This window comes from Periplaneta americana, chromosome 3, assembly GCF_040183065.1.
Source record: "Periplaneta americana isolate PAMFEO1 chromosome 3, P.americana_PAMFEO1_priV1, whole genome shotgun sequence".
NCBI lineage: Eukaryota > Metazoa > Arthropoda > Insecta > Blattodea > Blattidae > Periplaneta > Periplaneta americana.
This window is the reverse complement of record NC_091119.1, coordinates 61,118,915-61,144,433: the sequence shown is the minus strand read 5'-3', so window position 1 is coordinate 61,144,433 and position 25,519 is coordinate 61,118,915. Positions and strand designations below refer to the sequence as shown.

At 34.7% G+C, this 25,519-nt stretch overlaps 1 protein-coding gene across 3 annotated transcripts; it reads right to left on the bottom strand.

Moving 5' to 3' along the window:
- LOC138696077 (exosome complex component MTR3-like) lies at positions 1-24,862 on the bottom strand. Of its 3 annotated transcripts, none has more exons than XM_069820604.1 (4): positions 24,629-24,857; positions 24,289-24,542; positions 15,548-15,694; positions 1-2,506 (listed from the first exon to the last, which is right to left on the bottom strand). In XM_069820604.1, exons 1-4 carry the CDS (start codon positions 24,786-24,788, stop codon positions 2,183-2,185), a joined length of 885 nt encoding a protein of 294 aa, XP_069676705.1. In that variant the 5' UTR covers positions 24,789-24,857; the 3' UTR covers positions 1-2,182. The 3 variants fall into 3 exon arrangements, with proteins under 3 accessions (XP_069676705.1, XP_069676707.1, XP_069676706.1); XM_069820606.1 differs by having other exon boundaries at positions 24,818-24,842; XM_069820605.1 differs by lacking the exon at positions 15,548-15,694 and having other exon boundaries at positions 24,629-24,862.
- Positions 24,863-25,519: the final 657 nt, after the last annotated feature.

Below are 25,519 nucleotides of genomic sequence, written 5' to 3'. Positions count from 1 at the left end.
TAGTTTTCATAAATACAGTTTATTAAGTGCCTAATATGTTTGCAAAATCTGTTCAGTCATACAACACATTCAATAAGGCATAATTTTTGAGAGATCAGTTTAATCACGTAAAACGCGCTGTTTTGAATTCACTTTCATGGGAAAATAACACAGGCACAACACTACAATAAAATCTAAGAAAAACACAGAGAAGGTATTAAGTTAAGGTTACCATATTTTTTTCACAATTTCTGGGGACAGATATTGATTGATACATGAAAAACTACCTTTAACATTTCTGTTAGTTTGCCATTGACTTAGAATTAAAATACTCATTCTATTTACACATTACAAATATTCATTCCACTTAACAACTCCTTAAACTCTTCGTATTTTCAAAGCAGATCTTCTCTGGATTCCAATTTTGCAGCAAATTCCTGGCAGGTCATGTTGAAGTTGGTTAAAATAGGAAGCATGACTCGAACAGTTTCTAAACTCATTCTGAATTTTTTTTGGATCTCTACAACATTTTCATAAAAGAAAAGAATTTCACTGAACATTACTTCCAGGAAGATGTGAAGATATTTTAACCAATTTCTGTAATTCTACATACAAAATAATTTTCTCAGAGAAAATTTTAAAAAAATTTCAATCTATTTTGAGCAAAGCGTAGTATTTTCTTCATTTCACTTTGTTGTTTTCTCTGAAGTCACATAATTTTTCAAGCAAGAAATTTCATAAAATAAATTATTTCATCCAGGTGAAGTCTATCTACATTGGAAGGAAATAATGGAGTGTCTTTTCAAAATTTTTTCTTTCTGGAGGACATATCAGCAATATATATTCCAGAGATATCTTATCTTATGAATGAATACCAAAGGTACAGCTTATATTCAACAGCATTTTCATAAAATTATAATAATTAACATTTAAAATCCGCAGATATCTAGGGACAAAAAGCAAAATTCGGAGACATTTGGTAACCTTATGTTAAGGTAACTGTGGAGGGAGATGACAATGCATTGGCTGCTGTTGAGGAATACAGACGTTTTCCCAATCAAAGAGATCCATCTAGCTGTATGTTTTACCCATGTTTATCGGATGTTATCTGAAACTAGCAAGCTACCAAGTGTTTCATTGAGGTCAGAAAGAGAACTGGTACTGGATATGAATTTAAAATTCATGGAATCCGTAAGGGCAACCTCAGTAATTTGTCTTGTATAATTATTTTATTTTCTTACTGAGTGTGTACTTAATTATGAAATAAACTTATTGGAACACAAGATGCAGCATTTTCAATAATTTATATCACAATGTTCTAAAATGCAGGAATATGTCTATAATGCCCCTCTCCATTTAAAAGTTTGCCTATCAATAACTTCCCAGGTTAAATTGATGTAGATAATCCAAACTACATTATCCTGAAGTATTTTACAATCATCCTGAGATACTTGACGAAGTGCCACCTTTCTTCCTACTCATTGGCCAAGACCTTGAAGTCGAGAGGCAGATTATATGGCTGCGTTTTTGGGTCATCAGATCCAGATGAGGCAGACACAACAGAACTTCAAGAGTTTTGGTTCGTGTTGTCATCGATGGCTTCTGTACTGCCTAGATAAGCAAACTATTGCACGCTATCCAATAAGGTCTCTGCTTGAGAAATCAAGAACAGGACCACTATACAACCACTGTATACATAATCATGAGGTGTAAAATAGTACAATAAATCCAATGAATGAATTTCAGCTGTAGCCCCAAGGTACTTTCAAAGACTCATTTGTAAACCTAAAAGGCAGTAGTAAACCTTTTTGGTACAATATTCCTTGTGAATTTACCAAATCAGTTGGGCGTCTATAATTACTATTAAATATTTAACTGACTTGTTTAATACTAAGTTCTTACCAAAATGAGAAACTGGAACTCATTATTTATTAGAGAGTAACAATTTATTGGTTTATTGTGTTAAGTTGAATTTTACACTCACCCCAACAACAAATATGCAGTTAGACTCCAAGTGATCATCGACACATCCCTCCCACCCACATCATCACATCTGAAGTGTCTTTAAATTTACATTTATGAAGTTTGAAGAAAATTATGGAATAGTTACAATGTTTTCAATCTCAAACTCATCACATTACCTATAAATAAAGAGATGTGAACATTTAGGCTAATGGAAAAACAAAATTAAACTTAAACTTATTCACAATGCAATTCGATCACTACTCAGGTTTAACTGTGTTTCCTTTTGTTTCTTTTTTAGCATTTTTGTTACACTTTTGAGAAGACACTGCTGGGATAATGGATACACACTTTCACACGTTTCTGTCAGCAGCTGAATGGAAGAAGTAACACAGTCTATGTCCATGGCTCCTGACTGTGCGAACTCAGACATCTGCTGGTGTGCTGGTGAGAATGCAGCTGTGATTATGCCGTGGTTACGTGACTTTCCATCTGGTGGCAGCATATTACACAAGGATTCTTCTTCAACGGTTGGGTCAAGAAACTTCATATCACCATGAATGCCCTAAAATCATAATTTAATATACCAGTGAATGCAGAAATTAAAATATAATATAAAAAATGTGTATGATATACTATAGAATGCCTTCATTTTTCAAACAATTATTATTATCATCATTATTATTATTATTATTATTATTATTATGGATTGTTGTCCTATTTGCAACGCGGCCTTCTATGAAAGGCAGAAATTTCTCAGGTGTTCTGGTAGTTGTGGTCTAAGGTACCATCTAGGGTGCCTTAAATTTGGTGAGCCTGAGTATGAGATATTTATGAAGACTGGCTGTTCTACATATCTCTGCCTAACCTGCACTAACGCAATCAAGAGTCGTCAAGGGGATAACACGCCTGTTCGTTCTATCCAGGGTGGTGTTGGGGATGGTGCCTCCAACTCAGTGCAGGAAGATATTTCTCCAGTGAAAGCTGGTACTGGGGCTGTGAAGAAGAAGATCATTTCTCCGACTAGGGAGCTGAATCTACCGGAACTTCTGTCAGCGAATTCACTATCTGTGCAGATCGAGACTGTCAGACTTAATAGTGTGTCTATTTTAGAAACTTTGAATTCTGTTCTTGAACATGTTAAGAATCTGGAAAGTGAAGTGGCATATTTAAAATCTGAAAATGCTGCACTCAAACTTCAAGTGTCAGAAATTATAACTAGTAATTCAAGGTCTTCTAAGTCTGGTGGATACAGTGAACGACCTTCTACAAAACTATATAGCACAGCAGTTCAGCAAACACAGAAGAAGATTTCTGCTGATCCTGCACGTCCTGCTGTAGTCAAACTTCCTGTTGCGAGGAAAGCTGTGGATCATGTTTCTGCTGTAAGTACAATTTCGAGTCTGGCTGTTACTGACATTGTTGATTCCTTACCTGACGGTTTTCAAGTTGTCACTCACAAACGGCGGAAACGCGAACCTAGGGTTGGGACGCGCAATGCCACAGGTATTGAGATGGCCCCCGAATGAGCGAAAACCAAATCTCTGTTTGTATCGAGATTTGGTTCTAAGGTCAGCATAAGTAATATTAAGGATTCTCTGACCCAACAATCGACTCTGGCGAATGAAATAAATATCAATTTCCTAAAGGTTACAAAATTAAAAACAAAATTTCAAACATATTCTTCCTTCCACATATTAGTGGAGGAAAGAGATTTTGAAGCTATTAATAATCTGAATGTTTGACCTGAGGGCTGCTTAATTGCGCCGTTCTACGGGAAGCTTAAGCCCGAACAGCATTTTGATTTTGCTACGCCAGTGGTTTCCAATGATACTCAGGGCACTTCCTCCTAGTTATGTTCTTCTATTGTCATGTGTAGTACTAATAATCACCTTGAGATTTATTACCAAAATGTACGAGGACTTAACACTAAAGTAGATGAAATTTTTCAAAATATAGTATCCAATAATGATGCAATCATCTGTCTCACTGAAACATGGTTATATGATTCTGTTTTTAGTAGCAATCTATTTCCTCATTCTTATTCTGTGTTTCGTGCTGACAGAGTGCGTGATGACACTAATAAATGTAAAGGTGGAGGCGTCTTAATTGTGATAAGCAATCAGATTCCCATTATATGCAGGAGATATGATCTAGAAAAAATTAATGAATGTGTCTTGATTGAAATAAAAATTTCTGATGGCAGTAATTTATTAATTGGTAATCACTATTTCTCTCCTGACACTGATCCCAAAAATTAAAAAAATTATCTTACTTTTCTTAAGAATAATCTAGATTCACATAATTTTAGAATATTTATTCTCGGTGGTTTTAATTCTCCTGGTATTAACTGGGCATCTGGTTGTAGCCTTCCTAACATCCATTATTACGCAAAAATTAAGTCTCTTGATCTATTTTCTTCTTCTTGTCTTCTTGGCTTAAATCAGATAAATTTTACTTTGAATAATAAAGAGCTTCTTGATCTTGTTTTTACCAATGTTATTAATAGTTCTGTTTACCTAGCTAACCATTCTCTTGTTCGTCAAGACAATTACCACCCTTCTATGTGTGTTAATCTTGAAGTTAATTTATCTCTTCCTTTATATTCTTCTAATCAATCTTATTTTAATTTCTCTCAGGGTGATTGTATGAAATTATACACATCTCTTTTTAATCATGACTGGACTAGTCTTTATGAGTCTACTGATGTCAATGAAGCCGTTGTTTCATTAACTCATACAATAAATGACGCGATTGCTGATACTGTACCTTTAACACGAGTAAAAAAATGTACTTATCCTAAGTGATTTTCAAACTCGCTTCGTTTACTCATAAAGAAAAAAAATAAAGCTCACAAGAATTATAAAAAATCAAATCTGATTATCATTATCTTATCTTTTTTTCCCTTAGAAAACAAGTAAAAAATAAGATAAAATCTGATAAATTACTTTGGCTCCAATCTATCGATATAAATTTGAAAAATGAGCCTAAGAAATTTTGGAAGTATGTAGAATCATTTCGTAAATCTAAACCCTTGCCTACTGAGTTAATTATTGATGGGGAACACATCACTGATCAAACTGCGATCGCAAATGTTTTTGCTGATCAATTTAAATCGGTACAAAAAAAGCTCAATCATCTATATGTTAGTGATTCCATCACTACTGACTGCTTATGTTTACTGGTTATTATGTGTGAAGATGTCTTGAATGTCATTAGGAGGCTTAAGCCCAATAAATCTATGGGAACTGATGGCATACCTAATTTCATTATTAAAGGTTGTTCTCAAATTCTTATTCCTCTATTAACTTTCATTTTTAATCTTAGCTTTAGAACGGGTATTTATCCTTCTTTATGGAAGGAAGCGTCTGTCATTCCGATATTTAAGAATGGTAATAAACATACTGTTGATAATTACAGACCTATTTCAATACTAAATAACTTTTCAAAAATTTTTGAAAAAATTATTCACAAACATGTTTCATTTGATGTTAAATCTAAATTAAATCCTGTTCAACATGGCTTTACTAAACGCAAATCTACAACGACGAATCTGGTCAATTATCTCAATCTTATTATGCCTACACTTGAATCCCAAGGCCAAGTTGATGCCATTTACTTTGATTTCAGTAAAGCATTTGATGTTGTTCCTCATCAAATCTTAATAAGTAAATTAGATCAGTTTGGACTTTCCATTAATTATCTTAGCAGGTTTGAAAACTATTTAACCAACAGACAATCTTGTGTTCGGTTGGGAAACTCTCTCTCTGATCCTTTCACTACTCTTTGTGGTGTTCCACAGGGCTTCACCCTAGGTCTGTTATTATTCTTGCTTTTTATCGATGACATTTTTAAGTCCATCTGTTCCCATTATCTTCTCTTCGCCGATGATTTAAAAATACGAGGCCTGTCTAAAATGTATCCGACCTTAAATTTTCCCGCGCAAAGTAGTGATTCTAAGGTGGCGCCACTGTGCACGGTGGAAGGAGGAACCGTAATGCGCATGCTTGAATTTTTTCACCGCATTCGCTTGTGCCAGTCACTGGCTGGTGGTCGCCAAGTAAGGTGCTGTTCTAGGTGTTTGTCGGATTTAGTTTTCTCGCAAGATGACTGAACGAATTGAGCAAAGATACTGCATCAAATTTTGTCAAAAGCTTGGTGATTCTCAAAGTCAAACAATTCGTAAGATTCAGCAGGTGTTTGGGGAAGATGCGATGGGTGTAACACAAATTAAGGAGTGGTTCAACCGATTCAAAGATGGCCGCACATCAGCAGCGTTGTGGCAGGCCCCAAACTGCTCGGAGTGCAGCTGTTGTTGAGAGGGTGCGAAATTTGGTGATGGCAGATCGTCGTTTGACCATGCAGGAGATTGCCGAAGAGGTTGGAGTGAGTAAAGATTCTGCACATGCAATTTTGCGTGATGATTTGAACATGAACCGAGTGGCTGCGAAATTCGTGCCGAAGTTGTTGTCCCCGGAACAAAAAGACCTCCGTCGTGACGTTGCACAGGACCTTCTGGACACCGCCAACACTGATCCTGGGTTTCTGAACACCGTGATAACTGGAGATGAGTCATGGGTGTACGGGTACGACCCAGAAACAAAAAGACAGTCGTCGCAATGGAAGCATCCCGAGTCTCCAAGGCCGAAGAAAGCGTGGCAGGTGCGAAGCAAAATCAAGGTGATGCTGTTTTCTTTGATGTCCGTAGAATTGTGCATCACGAATACGCACCGGAAGGACAAACGGTGACAAAGGAGTACTATCACGATGTTCTCCGGCGACTCCGTGATGCAGTTCAGCGCAAAAGACCAGACATGTGGATGGCGAACAACTGGCACTTGCATCACGACAACGCCCCCGCACATTCATCCCAATTGATCCACACTTTCTTGGCCAAACATGGAATTACAACCATTCGCCAACCTCCCTACTCTCCAGATCTGGCTCCATGCAACTTCTGGTTGTTTCCAAAATTGAAGACACCACTGAAAGGATCCCGTTTTGAGAGTAGAGAAGAGATAATGCGGAACGCAACAACGGAGCTGAACACCATTCCAAAAGAAGACTTCCAGAGGTGTTTCCGGCAGTGGAAGGATCGTTGGGCTAAGTGTGTGCAAGCACAAGGGGCCTACTTTGAAGGGGATTGGGGTCCTAATCCCGTCAGGTATTTGAAATATTTTTTCTGGCTAAAGGTCGGATACTTTTTAGACAGGCCTCGTATTTAGGAAAATTAATAGTCTTCTTACAGATTGTCATTTACTTCAAAACGATATACATGCGATTCAACGTTGGTCTGATTATAACGGTATGAAAATTAATATTTCTAAAACATGCGTTATCTCTTTTTCTAGGAAGACAACTACATTAAAGTTCAACTATTTGCTATCGAATCAGGAAGGACTGTATTAAGGATCTCGGTATATATCTTGATTCTAAATTGTACTTTCATGACCATGTTATCATTTATTTAATTCACTAAGAATGCTTGGTCTCATTAGGTCTATTACTTATTCCTTTTCCTCTCCAGATACACTACTTACATTATATTATGTTTTAGTAAGGTCTAAATTAGAATATGCATCTGTTGCGTGGAACTCTATTACTTCTACTGATTCGGCTAAACTAGAAAATATCCAAAGAAAATTCATTTCTCTTTGTGCGTTCAGATTTGTACCTAACTCCTCTTCTTTAAATTATGAACTATCTAGTAAATATTTAACTGTACCTGTCTGTATTCGAGACGTCAGGATATTGATTACACTTTCTTTAATAATGCTATTAATGGCGTCATTGATTGTGATTCTTTTATACATAACACCTATCTTAGAATTCCCGTGAAAGGTTTTCGTGGTCAAAGAATTTTTTTTCACTAAATTATTTAAATCCCTTTCTCCAATAGCCAGGTGTATTAAAAGTGCTAATTTGCAAGATCTGATTTGATTTTACTTATGCATGATATATCCTTACTTGTTATTTAATATCTTTCATTATTGTTAGATACTGTCATTTATTTTGTTGCATTTGGTGAATGATTAATGTTGACTATTATTTGATTGTATTTCATCTTACTTCCATTTTCTGTCATTCATTCTCATAATCATTTGTTCTGTTTTGTTTTTTATTTTGTGCTAAACTGTAATTGGCCTTGTGCTGTTGTTTTGCACATTAATATTCGAAATAAATAAATTAAATAAATAAATAAATAAATATTATTATTATTATTATTATTATTATTATTATTATTATTATGTGTCATATCCCAGGCAGTTCCTGTCACTCGAGTCAAAAGATCTAGTTATCCACAATGGTTTTCTAACACCTTACGTAAACTTATTAGAAAGAAAGACCATGCACATAAAAAATATAAAAAATTCAAAACTGAATTTTATTATCAAGCATTTTCCTACTTAGAAAACTTGTGAAATCTAAAATTAAATCAGATAAATTATCATGGCTTCAAAATATTAATGAAAATCTTAAAACAGAACTAAAAAAGTTTTGGAAATACGTTGAATCATTTCGGAAAACAGATAATTATCCCTCTGAATTAATTCTTAACAATAAACACATCACAGATCAATTAGACATTGTCAATGCGTTTGCTGATCACTTCAAATCTGTTCAGACTAAACACAGCCATACCTATGAAAACTTTATTACGAATATAACAGACTCATTACCTATACTTAAAGTAACATATGATGACGTTCGTAAAGCAATTAAAAACTGAAACCAACAAAAACAATTGGCACTGACGGTATTCCAAATTTTATAATTAAAGGATGCTCTGATATATTTATTCCTCTTTTAGCCCACATATTTAATATTAGTTTGAAAAATGGTGAATTTCCCTCACTATGGAAACAAGCTGTAAATATTCCTATATTTAAAAATGGAAAAAGAAACGATGTCAGAAACTACAGACCTATCTCGATCCTAAATAACTTTTCAAAAATTTTTGAAACCATTATTCACAGACATATATCGTTTTATGTGAAAAACAAGCTCAATTCTTCTCAACATGGATTTACTCAAACTAAATCCACTGTCACTAACCTGGTCACATATCTAAATCAAATTGTACCAATAATTGAAGCGCAGGGACAAACTGATTCAATATATTTTGATTTCAGCAAAGCTTTTGATGTAGTTCCGCACTATATACTTCTTCATAAGTTAGGATATATTGGCCTTTCTGTAAGCTACGTAAACTGGTTCGAAAATTATTTAAGTAATAGAGTTTCATGTGTAAGACTGTTTAATACACACTCTTATTCTTATAATATAAATTGCGGAGTCCCGCAGGGATCTACTTTAGGACCTCTCCTATTTATTATATTCATAGATGATATATGTAAAAGAATAACTTCTGACTGTTTATTATTTGCAGACGATTTAAAAATTTTTCGTACAATCAAAAGTAGTAGTGACTGTCAATCATTCAATGTGACATTAATTCAGTCGCTAAATGGTCGGAAGACAATGGTATGAAAATTAACGTATCCAAAACTAATGTAATAACCTTTTCTAGAAAAACTTCTCTGAAATTTAATTATTATCTAAATAATATTCTAATTAACAGAACGGATTGCGTAAAAGATTTGGGAATATTCTTTGACAGTAAATTGTATTTTCATACTCACGTTGATTACATTTACAATCACGCAATCAGAATGCTAGGAATAATACGGTCAATAACTTATTCTTTTTCCACGCCCGATTCTCTTTTAATGCTTTACTATACATTGGTGCGATTGAAACTCGAATATGCATCTGTAGCTTGGAACTCGATTACAACTACGGACTCGGCTAGATTAGAAAATATACAAAGAAAATTTTTTATCCTTATGTTCATTCAGATTTCTGCCCATTAATTCCGGGTATAGTTATGAGAGAAAATGTGAATACTTTATTTGTCAAAATCTATATGCTAGACGCCATGAGCTAGATTATCTGATATATCCTGTGACTCTTTCTTAAACAATATTACCTTACATATTCCAACAAAAGATATGAAAGCCCACAAACTTTTCTATATTAGAAATTCGAAATTTCTTTCACCAGTCTCCAGATGCATTAAAAATGCCAACATGTATGGCTGCGAATTCGATCCCTTAAAGGTATAGACTTAGTTTGCTCTTGGCAACGATTTATCATTTATGTATTCTTTTAGGCATTATACTCAATTATGATTGTCTCATAGTATTCTTAGTTATCCATTCATCGTCATTATTGTAATTGTATTTATGTGTAATAATTAATTTTTTATTATGTTTTTGTTATATTTGTGCTGAACTGTAATTGGCCACTGGCTGTTGTACAGCACAATAAATATAAGTAAATAAATAAATAAAAATAAATAATAATAATAATAATAATAATAATTATTATTATTATTATTATTATTATTATTATTATTATTACTATTTACTTACTATGACACAAAAAAATATGACATTAGTCACCTAAAAACTAAAAATGAAAAGAAAAATAACGGACTTAAAATTAAAAATATGAATATGAATATGCAAAACAAAATCTCTAAAATAATATACTATAAGGACCATATACTTACTTACTTACTTATGGCTTTTAAGGAACCTGGAGGTTCATTGTCGCCCTCACATAAGCCCGCCATCGATCCCTATCCTGAGCAAGATTAATCCAGTCTCTACCATCATAACCCACCTCCCTCAAATCCATTTTAATATTATCCCCCCATCTATGTCTCGGTCTCCCCAAAGCTCTCATTCCCTCCGGCCTTCCAACTACCACTCTATATGCAATAAGAACCATATAAAATTAAAAAATGTTGCACCCATTAAAATTAATCCTGGTATTACATTTAAATGCCAGCAGCAATGTCACAACAGCTAAGGCACGTAGCTTCCATGCTAAGTAGAAACCATGGTCGCAGGTTCGACTCCTGGTTAGAGCATGGTTTTTAGTTAATTGCCAATGTGATTTTCGTGTTGTCTTAGATGGAAAAAAAAAATTATGGTTTATTTAATGACACTTGCAACTGCAGAGATTATATCTGCATCGCCGGTGTGCCAGAATTTTGTACCGCAAGAGTTCTTTTACATGCCAGTAAATCTACTGACACGAGCCTGTCGCATTTAAACACACTTAAATGCCACAGACCTGGCCGGGATCGAACCCGCAACCTCGAGCATAAAGGCCAGCGCTATACCAACTACGCTACCGAGGCAGACTCTTAGGTGAATGTCTGGTTACATGCTGATCTTACATTATAGGAATCCTGCATATGCCTATTTAATATCAGGTCAAAAATTTAAAAACTGCACTAAGAATAAACCTCTATAGAAGTATTTTTTTTTTGGCAAAGGAGGAGCCTGAAGGCCTGTATTGCAGCCTAAGGCTTATTGTGCTTCCAAGTCCTATTCTGTGAATGATTTTGTCCTCAAATGACAGTGCTCTTGTATGCATGCACCATGCTGTGAACTTAACCTATAATTAAAATATGTCTTCATAAACGTATTGATTTTCCATCTCAAAATTTGTTTCTAGACTTTAATGTACTTAACGTAAGACAAATTTATTATATTGTATTAATAAAATTCATACATAAAAATCGAAATAATTTTGAATTGTATTCTCATGGTTATGAAACAAAAAGTATGAATTCTTTAAGATTGTTTGAACCAAAATGCAACACTGTTACAGTATTTAATCATAGTAGTAATTTATGCCCAAGAATATATAACAAATTCATATTTAAATATCCTAATCTTGTCAATTCGAATAGTTCTAGTATTAAATTTAAAAAGTTATGTATGGATTTTATAAAAATTTAAAAATTGTAAATTTAAATTTATATACTATAATTGCAAATTGTATTGTATAATTATTAATTTCAATTCAGGAATCCGCCCCTGAGCACGAGTTCTACTCTTTCAGGGGCGAGCTAAAGTTTCTCTGTATATTTTATATTTTATGTTACAATTATTAGCAAAATAATAAATAAATAAATAATAAGATGAGTCCGAGGTCCAACGACGAAAATTTCCCAGCACTTCTGCTTCAATTACAAAACAAAAATATTCAGTCAGTAAATAAACCTGTATTTTCTGGAAATCCGGGACTAAACCCAGATTTGGAAATAAATGTCGAAAGTTCTCCCATTGATGTATTCAATTTATTTAGCTGACAAATCAGTATTTTCGGAAATTCAATCAGAAACAAATAAATATGCCAAACAACAAACAAAAATGAAGGTCCTATCAAACCAAAATCTCTATGTGCTCAATGAAAAGACATAGCTATCAATGAAATAAAAATATTTTTTGCAATAGTCATTCATATGTGTTTAGTAAAGAAGCCATCTCTAAGGAATTACTGGAATTCAGAGCCAATTCTACGCACTACTTACACAAAAACAGTTGGGATGTCTCAGGATCAATTCCTGGCAATTTTCACAATGCTGCACCTAAATGATAATAAGAGACGTGTCGCCAGAGACCAGCCATGCTACGATCCTCTCTACAAAATAAGGCCATTCTTGAATATCCTCACAACGAGATTTCGAGATGTATACACTTCAGACGAAAATCTTACAACAGACGAGGCTATCTGTCCATTTCGACGTCGAATATTTTTTCGAGTTTATATAAAAGGAAAACCTCATAAATATGGAATAAAGATCTATGACCTGTGAGAGGCTAACAGTGGATATGCTTATAGTCTCGAAGTTTATGCTGGTGCACACGAAACAGATGTAACTTAGATTATAATACTGCTTTCAGTGTTTTCAATAGATTATGTGAACCTGTAACAAATAAATAGCATACAGTCCATATAGACAGATATTTTACAAGTCGAAAACTTTTCGATCACCTGTGGACTGTTGAAACAAAAGCAGTAGGAACTGTTATGGCAAATCGCAAAGAAATGCCAAAAGATATATTTTCAGAAAAACTAAAAACGGGGAAAAACTGACTGCACAAAGAGATCATCTCTTAGCTATAAAATGGCGTGATGTACGAGATGTATATTTACTAAGCACTGGCCATGATGATCACATTGTTTAAACAACATCGAAAGGAGAGCATCAGAAAACATAACCCATTGCAGTTGTGAACTATAATAAATTCAAAATTGGAGTAGATAAATCTGACCAGATGCTCTCATATTATTCCTTTCAGAGGAAACCATTGAAGGGTGGAAAAAGTTGTTTTTTCACCTCTTTGATCTTGCGCTTGTAAATGCACATATTTTGCATCACAAAAAATGTGTAAAGAAATTGACATTTCACAAGTTCATCACAAACATTGCAGAGTCTTGTTAAGAGTGTAGGGATGGAAATGAAATACAATCACGTTTAAGTACTGGTGGAGGCCTGTTGGAAGAGATCATTTTCCTCACAGGATTCCTGGTACAGGATTGAAACAAAAGGCCATACTCAGCATACATGCAAAGTTTGCTCAGACAGAGGCAAGCATCACAGAAGTACACGACCATCAACTGTGTGAGATGCGATGTGGGACTTTGCATCGGGAATTACTTCGAAATTTACCATACAAGAGTGAACTATGGGAGAAGCAATGGAAAGAAACTTTGTAATGCTAAGATAACTGAATGTGAAAGAGTGCAATATTTAGTGTCAAAAGTGTGTTTTATATGTAATACAATTACAATTATCTATGGAATCTTGGAATAACGTGCCAAAATCTGCAACAACAAGACACTCTCAGGATGAAATGTAAGCACCAATATAACTACAGTATAATACACAAAAGTAGATATGTTTATATGTTAAAATTTCATATTTTTATCTCTAAATTTATCAATTTTATTAATTTTTTTTCGAACCCTTAAAACTTTCCGGCACACGGTAATGGAGGTATTTAAATGGCTCCGGGTTCAAAGTGTGAATGTTTGTTCACTTGTTTTCTTTGAAGATTGATGATTCTATAATCAATTTATCAGCCATTAGATAAATATTTTAGAGGAGTAAAACCTTAATACTGCGAAATTCTCGGATTTACCATATAGCTTCCCCATACTTTGTACAATATAATCTTTGATTAATAAAGTTGCATATCCATCAGAGTAATTTATCACCTATACCAGAGCCTTCTTTAGTTACAAGCCGGAGCATGGGTAGGTTTGGCAAAGCAGAGTGGAGGCAGGCGGAGGCGAAATAAAGGCATGACGTTTGACGTTTTAGTGCTTTGATTTCGTTGTCACATGTACATTTTCGACATTAATTGATACAAAACTAAGTGCATATGATCAAGATTCAGCGTATTGATGTACGTAATTTATTATGGAATCCGAAATGGTATTTTATTTGAATTTCAGAATACCTCCTAAGTACTTGCATACAGCCACTTATAACTTCAAAAAGATTAAAATCATACGTGTTTTCAATTGATGGTACTAGGGAAAATAAATAAATACTTAAAGAAATGTTACTTCTACCAAAAATAAATAAAATAACGACGTACTTTCGCAATACCCTATTCCAATCAATTAACAATTATGTGGCTATTAAATTGACAATGTTTTGTCACTTTATGTTGTTTCACATCTGACGTGAAAGGTCTAGAATATCATAAAGGCCTACATTTTAATTCCATGTGATCTGTCGTGCTTTTCAATAAATATTTCTGATACCCAGGAAGCCAGTTTTAGTTTGAACCTCGCCAGTCGTCATAACAATACTGTTATCCTAAATTATTTGTTATAAATTTTTAAAAATATAATTTTAAATAGGCCAAGCCCAAGTATAAAGATCTATGAAAAAAATTAAGAAAAATACCTTCAACATACGTAACAAAATACATCATTATCTATTAAGTATGTGCCAATTAGCGTAAACTTAGTCAACTTTAAAAACTGTAAATACGAAGTGAAAAGAAACATGTTTATAACTAATTTATTACAAAAGGAATAATATTAATAAATAAACCTTGAAAATCAACAAAGTGAGTGTATGCATCTACAAATTATAGATAGTTCTGACGTACAGCAGGCATTCCGAATCTTCAAAACTGCAACTTATTTTATGGGATCACAAAACAGCTGTTTACAATGAACTTGAAAATCAACGACGTAACTTTATTGATATAGCAGGCGAGACCCAACAATTTGGCTAGAATTCTGATACATCACAAACCACAAGTAAGACTATAAAAATGTAGTTATAAAATATTTAATATTTACTTTATTGTCACTAACCGTAAAAATTTCCAAAGACTGCAACTTTTTTTTTTTTTTTCATTTATTGTCTTGATTTTATTGCCAACACGCACTTAGTTTATAATACATCAATAATGAACGTTTGGCACGACCGCGAACATAATTCCATCGACACACACTTATATTGTAACATTAATTTACATTGAAAATAGGCATTAGCACAAACACGTGTACTCTATGGTCGGCCTCCGGCTGACAGTTAATTACAGTGTTGCCGACATATGGCTCCGGCTTGTAACTGAAGAAACCTCTGTCTATACCCATCTTATTTAAAAATAGAAGTGTTATACAATAAACATTCGTCCATTATTTGACCAATGTTACAACGAAACAATACAGACTGTGATACACTCTTGGATGCATGTAATTATAAAATACATACCACAGAAGTGGCAACCACAAGGTCGTACATGGGAACACTGGCATCTGCTAATGCTAATCCAGCACAAGTTATTGCTGCAGCCAGGGCTGACCCATCGTTCTCCAACACCAATGCATACACATCAACTTGGAAGTTGGGAAACTCGTGCTATAAATAAAAACACATATAGTTTAACCAACTAACCTCAAGTGTCTTGCCTCATTGCAGAGGTTATAGCATAATTAAGCAACGGTATCTATTGTAATTTCGAGGGAAAAATTGTTCCGGGGCCGGGTATCGAACCCGGGACCTTTGGTTAAACGTACCAATGCTCTCCCACTGAGCTACCCGGGAACTCTACCCGACACCGATCCAATTTTTCCTCTATATCCACAGACCTCAAAGTGGGCTGACAACCGTCAAGCAACCAACATTTGAGTGCACACTAACTCTGTGTGACTTTAAATTGTGGTTTTCTGTTACGTACAGTGACGTGTATTATGCAAATTAAGCTTTCAGGAATAACTCCCTGTAAAGTTAATTTGAATAATTTCGAGGGAAAAATTGTTCCGGGGGCCGGGTATCGAACCCGGGACCTTTGGTTAAACGTACCAACGCTCTCCCACTGAGCTACCCGGGAACTCTACCGAACACTGATCCAATTTTTCCTCTATATCCACAGACCTCAAAGTGGGCTGACAACCGTCAAGCAACCAACATTTGAGTGCACACTAACTCTGTGTGACTTTAAATTGTGGTTTTTCTGTTACGTACAGTGACGTGTATTATGCAAATTAAGCTTTCAGGAATAACTCCCTGTAAAGTTAATTTGAATAATTTCGAGGGAAAAATTGTTCCGGGGCCGGGTATCGAACCCGGGACCTTTGGTTAAACGTACCAACGCTCTCCCACTGAGCTACCCGGGAACTCTACCGAACACTGATCCAATTTTTCCTCTATATCCACAGACCTCAAAATGGGCTGACAACCATCAAGCAACCAACATTTGAGTGCACACTAACTCTGTGTGACTTCAAATTGTGGTTTTCTGTTACGTACAGTGACGTGTATTATGCAAATTAAGCTTTCAGGAATAACTCCCTGTAAAGTTAATTTGAATAATTTCGAGGGAAAAATTGTTCTGGGGCAGGGTATCGAACCCGGGACCTTTGGTTAAACATACCAAAGCTCTCCCACTGAGCTACCCGGGAACTCTACCCGATACTGATCCAATTTTTCCTCGAAATTATTCAAATTAACTTTACAGGGAGTTATTCCTGAAAGCATAATTTGCATAATACACGTCACTGTACGTAACAGAAAACCACAATTTAAAGTGACACAGAGTTAGTGTGCACTCAAATGTTGGTTGCTTGACGGTTGTCAGCCCACTTTGAAGTCTGTGGATATAGAGGGAAAATTGGATCGGTGTCAGGTAGAGTTCCCTGGTAGCTCAGTGGGAGAGTGTTGGTACGTTTAACCAAAGGTCCCGGGTTCGATACCCGGCCCAGGAACAATTTTTCCCTCGAAATTATTCAAATTAACTTTACAGGGAGTTATTCCTGAAAGCTTAATTTGCGGTATCTATTGTATTAACTGTTTTCGTAAAATTAATAATAGACTGTTTCCTTACACAGTATTCCTGCAACCCTCAAACATGACGGAACTACAATACAAAATATGATAATGCACAAGTTTACATTACATGCAACCAGGAAACACAAGAAACGTCATAACATGCCTTTATACAAGCTCAAATGAATCAAGAGTGTTTCACGCCAATTTAACTACAGATAAAAACAAACTTAAAATAACCTTATTACTGCACGTGGTATTCTGAATCAATCAATCAATATTCCCATCATTCCTAGGTGGAACATAGGGCTCTCAGAAAGCTTCTCCATCTGACTCTATTCCTGGCCAACACCTTAATCTCACTCCATGTCTTCCCCATCGTTTTTGCTTCTGTGAGAACAGTTCGTTTCCATGTTATCTTGGGTCTGCCAATTCCTCTGCTGCCCTGCGGATTCCAATGCAATGCCTTCCTGGCATGGTCACCTGGAGGTCGGCGAAGTGTATGTCCCAGCCATCCCCACTTCCTATGCCGAATTTCAAATTCAACTGGTTTTTGTTTAGTTTTTAACCATAGGTTTTCGTTGGATATTTGGACCCGCCAGAATATTTTTAATATGTTTCTCAAACATCTATTAATAAAAACTTGTAGTTGATTGATAATAGTTTTAGTTATTTTCCAGGTTTCACAGCCATATAAAAGCATGGATTTGACATTTGTGTTAAAAATTCTCAGTTTAGTATTTATTGTATAGGCAGCACTCTTCCATATAGGCTTTAGCAGCCCAAAGGCATATCTTGCCTTCTTTATTCTTACTCTCACATCGCTATCTGTACCACCATTCTGGGAGGTATTCTGAAGGTTAGTCTTAATTGAACTGCTGAGTTGAAAAAAAGAAATTCCAATGAGTTCCAATATATAAATTGTAATTTTTATATAGACCTAAAGATAATATTATGATGTGATGTAAAACGAAAGGTAGTTCGAATCATATCTACATAGCACAACATTGATAAAGTTTGTGATAAGTGCAAAAAGGAAGAATTCCGAAGTCTCGTTCTTGTTCCACTCATTTCTAAGAAATAGCACCACAATCTAATGAAAGGAAAATGCTTTATTTTAGAGCAACTGTGAGATAATGCATGACAAATTTTTGTTGAATTCTTGCAACATCATGAGTTTGATGCAACATTGTAATCATTTACTGGAAAACATAAGTGGAATCGAGACAGACAGATAGATTTATTTGTTCCATAATGTTCTTACGTTTGCTTTATGGCACAGACTAAAGGACATATCCAATTCTTACGTTTAACATATAAAAATGTAAATTTGAAATATGTACAGAATTAGTTACCTTAAGAACAATAACATAATATATAATGCAATATGTTTACCATTTAATAGTATAAAAATATTTACACAGTACTGTGAAATGTCAAAATTCAGAATAGAAAGTGTGTGATATTAAATAACATCAAAGGTACCAGTAGTCGTCATACTTGTTAAACTAAGTCTCTCCTGCATGTAAATGTCATTCCTTCATTTATATTAGTCCAGGGACAGGATTTTATGCACAAAAAAAGTCTGAAATATGCATACTGAAACAAGAAATACGCAAAACCATGCAAAATCCAATTTTTTGTAGACCTTAGGCCACTATCTTTCTAAGAAACAAAATGTGAATGATGTTTCTTTTTATTTGTAAGGTTCAATAATCACATTTTATCTCTCTGTTTACCTTATTTTTTTCTGCTTTCAAAACACAACTAACAACTTTTCAAGGTTCTGCTGTCACTGAATTCAATTTTGGGAGGGACATTATGATCCAGCACTGGGATCTTTCAAGATTTATTGTGCTAACTCTCAAGCTACTTGCATTTCCAAACCCACACCTGTTGACTACACTAAGGTTTGCTGTGTTCCCAGATTTCGAGCAGGCAATCCCATTCATTCCTAGGCTAGCTTTCTCCATGCGTCATCAGCATTTGGGGAATGCTATGGAATGATGATAGAATGGAGGGATGATGTCGGAATGATGGAGCTACCTAATAGGAGAAGATGGAAGAGTCGAGAAAATCCCCAACTGCGACCATGCCTGCCACAAATGCCAAAATGAAAGATCACAGGCCTGACCGGGATTCGAACCCGGACTATGAAGGTCTGACCACTCAGCCACCTCAAGGTATCATATTTTGTTAAGGATATTTTTCAATGCTAAAATTGATCATTCAACATCACATGAGATTACTGGACAAAATGTTACTGTACAAGTAACTGTAAAGAGCCATTTACAATGAAAATGTTAACATTAACGTGACACAAATGTTACAGTAACAGTAGCAGTTCAGTCAGCATTCATAATGAAAACTTGATGTTACCACAAGGCCATGAAATACAGCATATCCATAAAAAGATGACTGCAGACTATCAACAATCGCTGACATTACCGCAAAAGAAAAGCTTGGCATATGCAAGTTTTTGCATTCACGTTTTCGTTTACTTCTAATATTAACATTTACAAACTCATTGTGAATGGTTACATTACATAAATAGCGCAGGCTTTGACGTTCACGTCGCGTTTTCATTTACTTTTCAATGTGAATGATCCCTCTTTGTTAGAGATTTTACTACTTTCAATAATTTTGAAGGAATTTCACCACAATATAGTCTGTTTAGCTGCAAGAATATTTTCATTTAATTCTTGTAATTAATGAAAAAGTATTGAATTTTACTAACCTTAAGTAGCCGACACTTCGCTAGTACAGCGTTTTTCAAACTTTTTTGAAGTGGGGACCACTTTTTTAAGTCAGAACAGTTCCACAGACCACCTTACTCTTGTTCCCTTCGAAAGCCAATTTATCATTTATGTAGCATATTTTAATACTAGTATAGGCCTACTTATATTTTGATGTTGTTGTCTAGTGCCTTGCATTTGGCAATGAAGCCATTAGCAGTTACATTTTAATGTAGAAATAATTAAAATTAATTTAGCCTAAGTCAATTAAGTTTATATTAATATCAACTAATTAAGTTAATATTAATAAAAGAAAATTTCTTATATCGTCATCTGGAAAAACAGAAATAAAAAAATTAATGCAGAAACATGCCCGATTTTCAACAAGTAAAGATGCAATTTTGAATTTTGCATGTTCTATTATTGGTGTATGATGTACAGTACGTGACCATTTCAATGTGCAGACAGGGTGTCGGCAAAACTATTAAGAAAGTCACAAATAGATGAAAAGGTTCGATACTTTGATCCTGTTATGAATTCAGATGGTCCCTAGCTGGGTTACATGCACGGCACCAGATGTGCACGGAAAATATGGCGAGAAATACCATGTTCATAGTGCTTTAAATCCCTCTTTTATTACTGAGAGTAGAGCAGGAAATCGATAGACAGGTAGGGTAAATAAATTTCATAAAATGTCAGTACTGGGAGAAAAAGTGAAAGGCAATTGCCATGTGTCATTTACAAACTCTGAAATTTTCGGCTATAGTGTGATACACAATTCATTTGAATTTTATTTTTTCTTCTGTCTTTTTTGAAGGACCACAAGGGCAGACCTCGAGGACCACAAGTGGTCTGTGGACCATAGTTTGAGAAACACTATGCTAGTAGAATCACATATGCAGATCAAGATGCATATTGATCTATTATTCTCTTATGTTTTCTGTTATTTAAACATTTATTATTAATATTGGAGATCTCAACAAACCAAACAAGATTACCAGTACTAAAATGGTGAAACATTGTAGAAACAACAAAGCTTGAAAGTAACTTCAATACACCAGCAGTATAGGTGGGAATGTGTTACATGGGAATTGACAATTAGCATGAAATTACTAAGAGACTACAAATTGTCACATGGCCATTTGCTTCGAAATTCAGACTTCAGAAAAGGTTGTTAGTCATTTGATGCAAATCTTAATCTTTATGATTAGTGAATTAACGTTTGATGAAGATTAATTCTCCATTGAATTATGTTAACATAGACACCAGGAACAATTTTTTTATTCAGAGTTTAATCCTTTAACTAGTGGAGCAATGATCTAAAAAAAAAAAAAAAAAATCGATTCTGACACTTGGTCAACTGATGCAACCGATTTTCTGAAATATGGATACTTAAGAGTTTGTTCCTTTTTCAATTCACCAATTCAATTGCAAACAAATAACCTAAATGTATTTTCGCTGAAGTGGAGAATTAGGTATAGCAGATTTCAACCATGCTGTTACGATGAGAGTCTATTGCAATAAAGTACAAAATGTCACCAACATATGGATGTAACATTTACCTGTGGTGTCATTGCCAGCAGAAATTTATTTATTTTTTCTCTCCCTCCGTTTTCTTAAGCTATAGGTCAGCTATGGCGATCATCATCGAACAAACAGTGCCACTCAATTAGCTCTACATGTAAATAAATGGAGCTGGTTTCTTTACAATGTTCTGTGTGGGCTGCAGCGATCTGCACTGGAGTTCATCGCTCTGGATTAACTTGGCTTCAAATTGACAGCTATGATCGTCGTTCGTTTAAAGAAACAAACGAATAATAGTAACATAATATGGCTGTGAAACATCTTGTATTTAACAATTTCTCATAAATAAATTATGAAACTTTACGAGTAATTAATGATGTTTTCAATCATCCTGCCCTGCACGGTATGAGTTTCAAAATACAGATATACCCATAAAAAGGAAATGAAGTTGGTGAAATTGTAGGCAAGATTGGTGAAGTATCTGTATTTCAATACAGGTTAATTCTATGTATATTCCAATACGTTAGAGAAAGAATTAAAAAATTATCCATTTTTAAAGACTGTGTTTATAAAAAAAAACTTAATTTAGGGTGTCAAAAGAATATCTTCTCCGAAATTCCAACCTTTAATAACAACGATTAATGTAACCAATTACTTGAGATGATTTTAAAATCCCAATGAAGTGTGTTCTAGAGCTTGATATAAGTTGAATAGTTTTGACAAAAGCTTGAATGTTCTAACCACTATAATTTATAATGAATGATATAATTAATTTTGACACAGATCATTCACTTGGAAAATAATTTATATATACTATATATGTCTGTTTAAAATGGCGTTAAGTACAACAATGTGTATTACTGATACCATTTAGCTCTTCCTTCTTTAATAGAAAAGTGAGCCCTAAACTATTCTCCAACGCTAAATGATTCATCAAAATTATTGCCTCCGATAGTTAGTGCTATCTAATTTTCTGATGGCATAATACTTTCGATATGAAAGACAACGATGTACGCTGTAGAGGAACAGCTCAGCTGACATTTGCTCAACAATGATCACCAACGTTGTATGCTCACAAGCAAACATTCTGACAGGGCAGATAAAAAGTTAAATTTTTTCTTCCACCATGTTAATAATGTCAAAAGAAGTGGTTACACAAATTTTGACCACTCGATTGCAATTACGAGGACAGTAAAAAAAAATAAGTTCGCCAGGGGTCATTAACAAAAAGAAAACACAATTTCATTGAAAAAAAATATTGGAACAGACACTGCTATTGTTGGGCTATTTTTCGACATATTCCCCACCGGAATTGAGACATTTGTCATATCATGGGATTGACAGAGAAGTGTGGATGGCTGTGAAACACTGTTCCCACGGTATGATAAATGTCTCAATTCCAGTGGAGGATATGTTGACAAATAGCACAACAATTGCTGTATCTGTTTCAAGAAATCTTTCCATGCAATAGTGATTTTTTTCTGTATACAGCCCCAGAAAAAATCACTTTCTGGACAGCCTCGTAATTGCAGTCGAGTGACCAAAATTTGTATAAGCACTTCTTTTGACATTATTAACATGGTGGAAGAAAAAATTTAACTTTCTTTATCTGCCCCCCATCAGAATGTTTGCTTGTAAGTGATAATCGCCTTAGAGGAACCATAGCTTTTATATTGATAACGCCACTGTTTGTGGCAAGGTTAGGTAGGATTCGATGAGAAGATATATTAGTGTCAATTAGACGCATTTGCTGTGATAACGTGTTATGATATCTTCAGAAACGTGCATTAAGAATTCCCCATTATACTTCGTAAATCATGCACTCGACTAGTGCAGTGAATTCTTAAAGAGTATAGTAATACATTTTACTAGCAACAATTTGATTTTCTTTTGTTTGACACGACTCGGTACGGCCCAGTGATTAGAAGCAAGCATAGTCTGCACTGCTGTACTGTCTGAATTATTAAATTGTTCTTACATTTTTATGTGGAACAGTTGGGACGAAATTTGTTGTGCACATGGTATATACACCTACACGTAATATTTTGAATGTTGAGACAAAATCACACTCTTAACTCTAAGACGGCTTTGACAGCTGACAAAGATGACATCAGACATACTCTAAAACAGTGCATCCTATTACAGGACTTCGTTTATGTTGCTATGATAATTCCCCAGCATTTTAATTCTAACAGAAACACGCATCGTGGTCACCTCACCGTCAGTATATAAAACAGGCCTGTAATTGAAGACCTCTCCAGAAAAAGGATGTAACATCATATTAATTAAATAAGTGACTTAGGTGGAAAAAGTAATTTTAATGCATTTATTATAATAACAAATAATTTCATCCAATAGCTGAATAAACTTGGATCCTTAATTAGGCAAATGGTTCTGCTAGTAAATATAGGTCCAACCAAATATGCCCCTGAAACCATTTTCCTTTCTTCTGAAACACGTATTATGGATTTGTTTGTTACACCCTAGTGAAGCTAGCACTCAAGTAGTTCCGGTGATTTTGGAAGTGAAAATCGTTGAATTTATACGGAATTTTTTGTGGAGATAAAGTTCATCGTATATGCAAAGCATAACAAAATCCTAATCTAACCTGTTTCAGATTCATATAGGCCTATGCAAGGTGTAGCCTATACAGTGCTAGTTAGTTCGAGTAAGTGCATCTTAGGCATAATGCAAGACAACATTCCGACATTGCACTTGGGATTAACAAATAGGCATAACTGACAGCACCTGCAATCAAACTTATCGGTAACCTTAAAATCTTACCAGCTGAATGCTGAAGTTGTCAGATATAAACTGTCTTGTTATCCTGTACAGTATTTTGGTACATGATCAGAAGTAACAATTGAAATATCAGATGTAGGGTATGGCGTGCATTTAAATCATTACCGGTACCAATTAAATACTTACTCTACAAACAGCAGGTTCTAATGCTCTTCGTAATATTAAACTGCATTCTTTCTCATATGAATCTGCTTGATGGCCTCTCCATTTCATGCATGAAAATGGAGCGAATCTGAATTCACAATACAACTCTCCATTTACACTATAGTCAGATTTACGGGGTATCTCACGTGGATCGAAGACGGAACATATTACTTTTGTATTGTTTTGTTCTATATACGCGGAACCTTTGGCCTGACTTACAACTCCAGTCTTCATATCTGTAAAACCAAATATAATTACGTACAGTGACTTTTTAACAGTGAAAATTCTAAATTAAAAGTTATTTTAAAACAGTATTACTTACAAATTCGTCGCTGCTCGTTCAGTTTTCGACCATCTTTTCTCTTTTTATCTTTTGTTATTATATCTTTGATAAATTCACGATAAGACTTGTTACTTGGTACATATAATAAGTATGAAGTTGTATTTTCTGGACCTTGCAATCGTCTACTATCTGTCGGCATTTTTAATCACACGTGAATTGAATACTCACCAATATCCATGACAGTTGACAGAAATGTTGCCAACCTGTTTAGGCCAGGGTTGCCAGATAAATGTAACGCAGTCGTCGTACCAACTTATGAAAAATGTATTTTAGCATAAAATTGTCGTACATTCATCATTTTACTATTTTATACATAGTGCGCACAAATATATTTCACATAACACCCCAAAAAAATGGTTCATAGGCCTATAAATTTATATTCATTCATTCATAATGTTCTGTCCAAGGGCAGATCTTTCACTGCAAAAGCAGCATTCTTCAGTCTTTCCTATTTCAGCATCCATTTCTTCATCCAATCAAGAATTTTAATAATTATAGTTGATATCCACAATGACATTTAGCATTCAAATTACCATTCTTTCATCAACACTATCATTTTCGGTAAAGCATGACGACGCTTGGTCGGAAACAACAGCCAGCAGAAACTTTATCTTTGGCCGGCGCAACGGCAGATATTTAACATCAGTCAATGCGGCAGCTGATGATTACATCAAATTAATCCACCTGCAGTCGACTTAAATCCGACACCGCTAAAATGTCAGCGCGTCTAGATTTCTTAAACCTAGCACGGTACTATTTCATTCATAAAAAAAATACTTCCATTGCTGAACACAATGAAGTTAGCAGATCTCTGAACTCGTGTTACTTTGATATAACCGCACCGTACATGAAACCTGGAGCTCAAGGGGC

Bases quoted from the DNA above. Each gene is read 5' to 3' on its own strand.
- LOC138696077 (XM_069820604.1), bottom strand. From the start codon at position 24,788: ATGCCGACAGATAGTAGACGATTGCAAGGTCCAGAAAATACAACTTCA. The intron at 24,543-24,628 runs GTAAGTAATACT...TTGGTTTTACAG, and splicing joins GAACGAGCAGCGACGAATTT to ATATGAAGACTGGAGTTGTA. The intron at 15,695-24,288 runs GTAAGTATTTAA...TTTTATTTATAG, and splicing joins TAGAACCTGCTGTTTGTAGA to CACGAGTTTCCCAACTTCCA.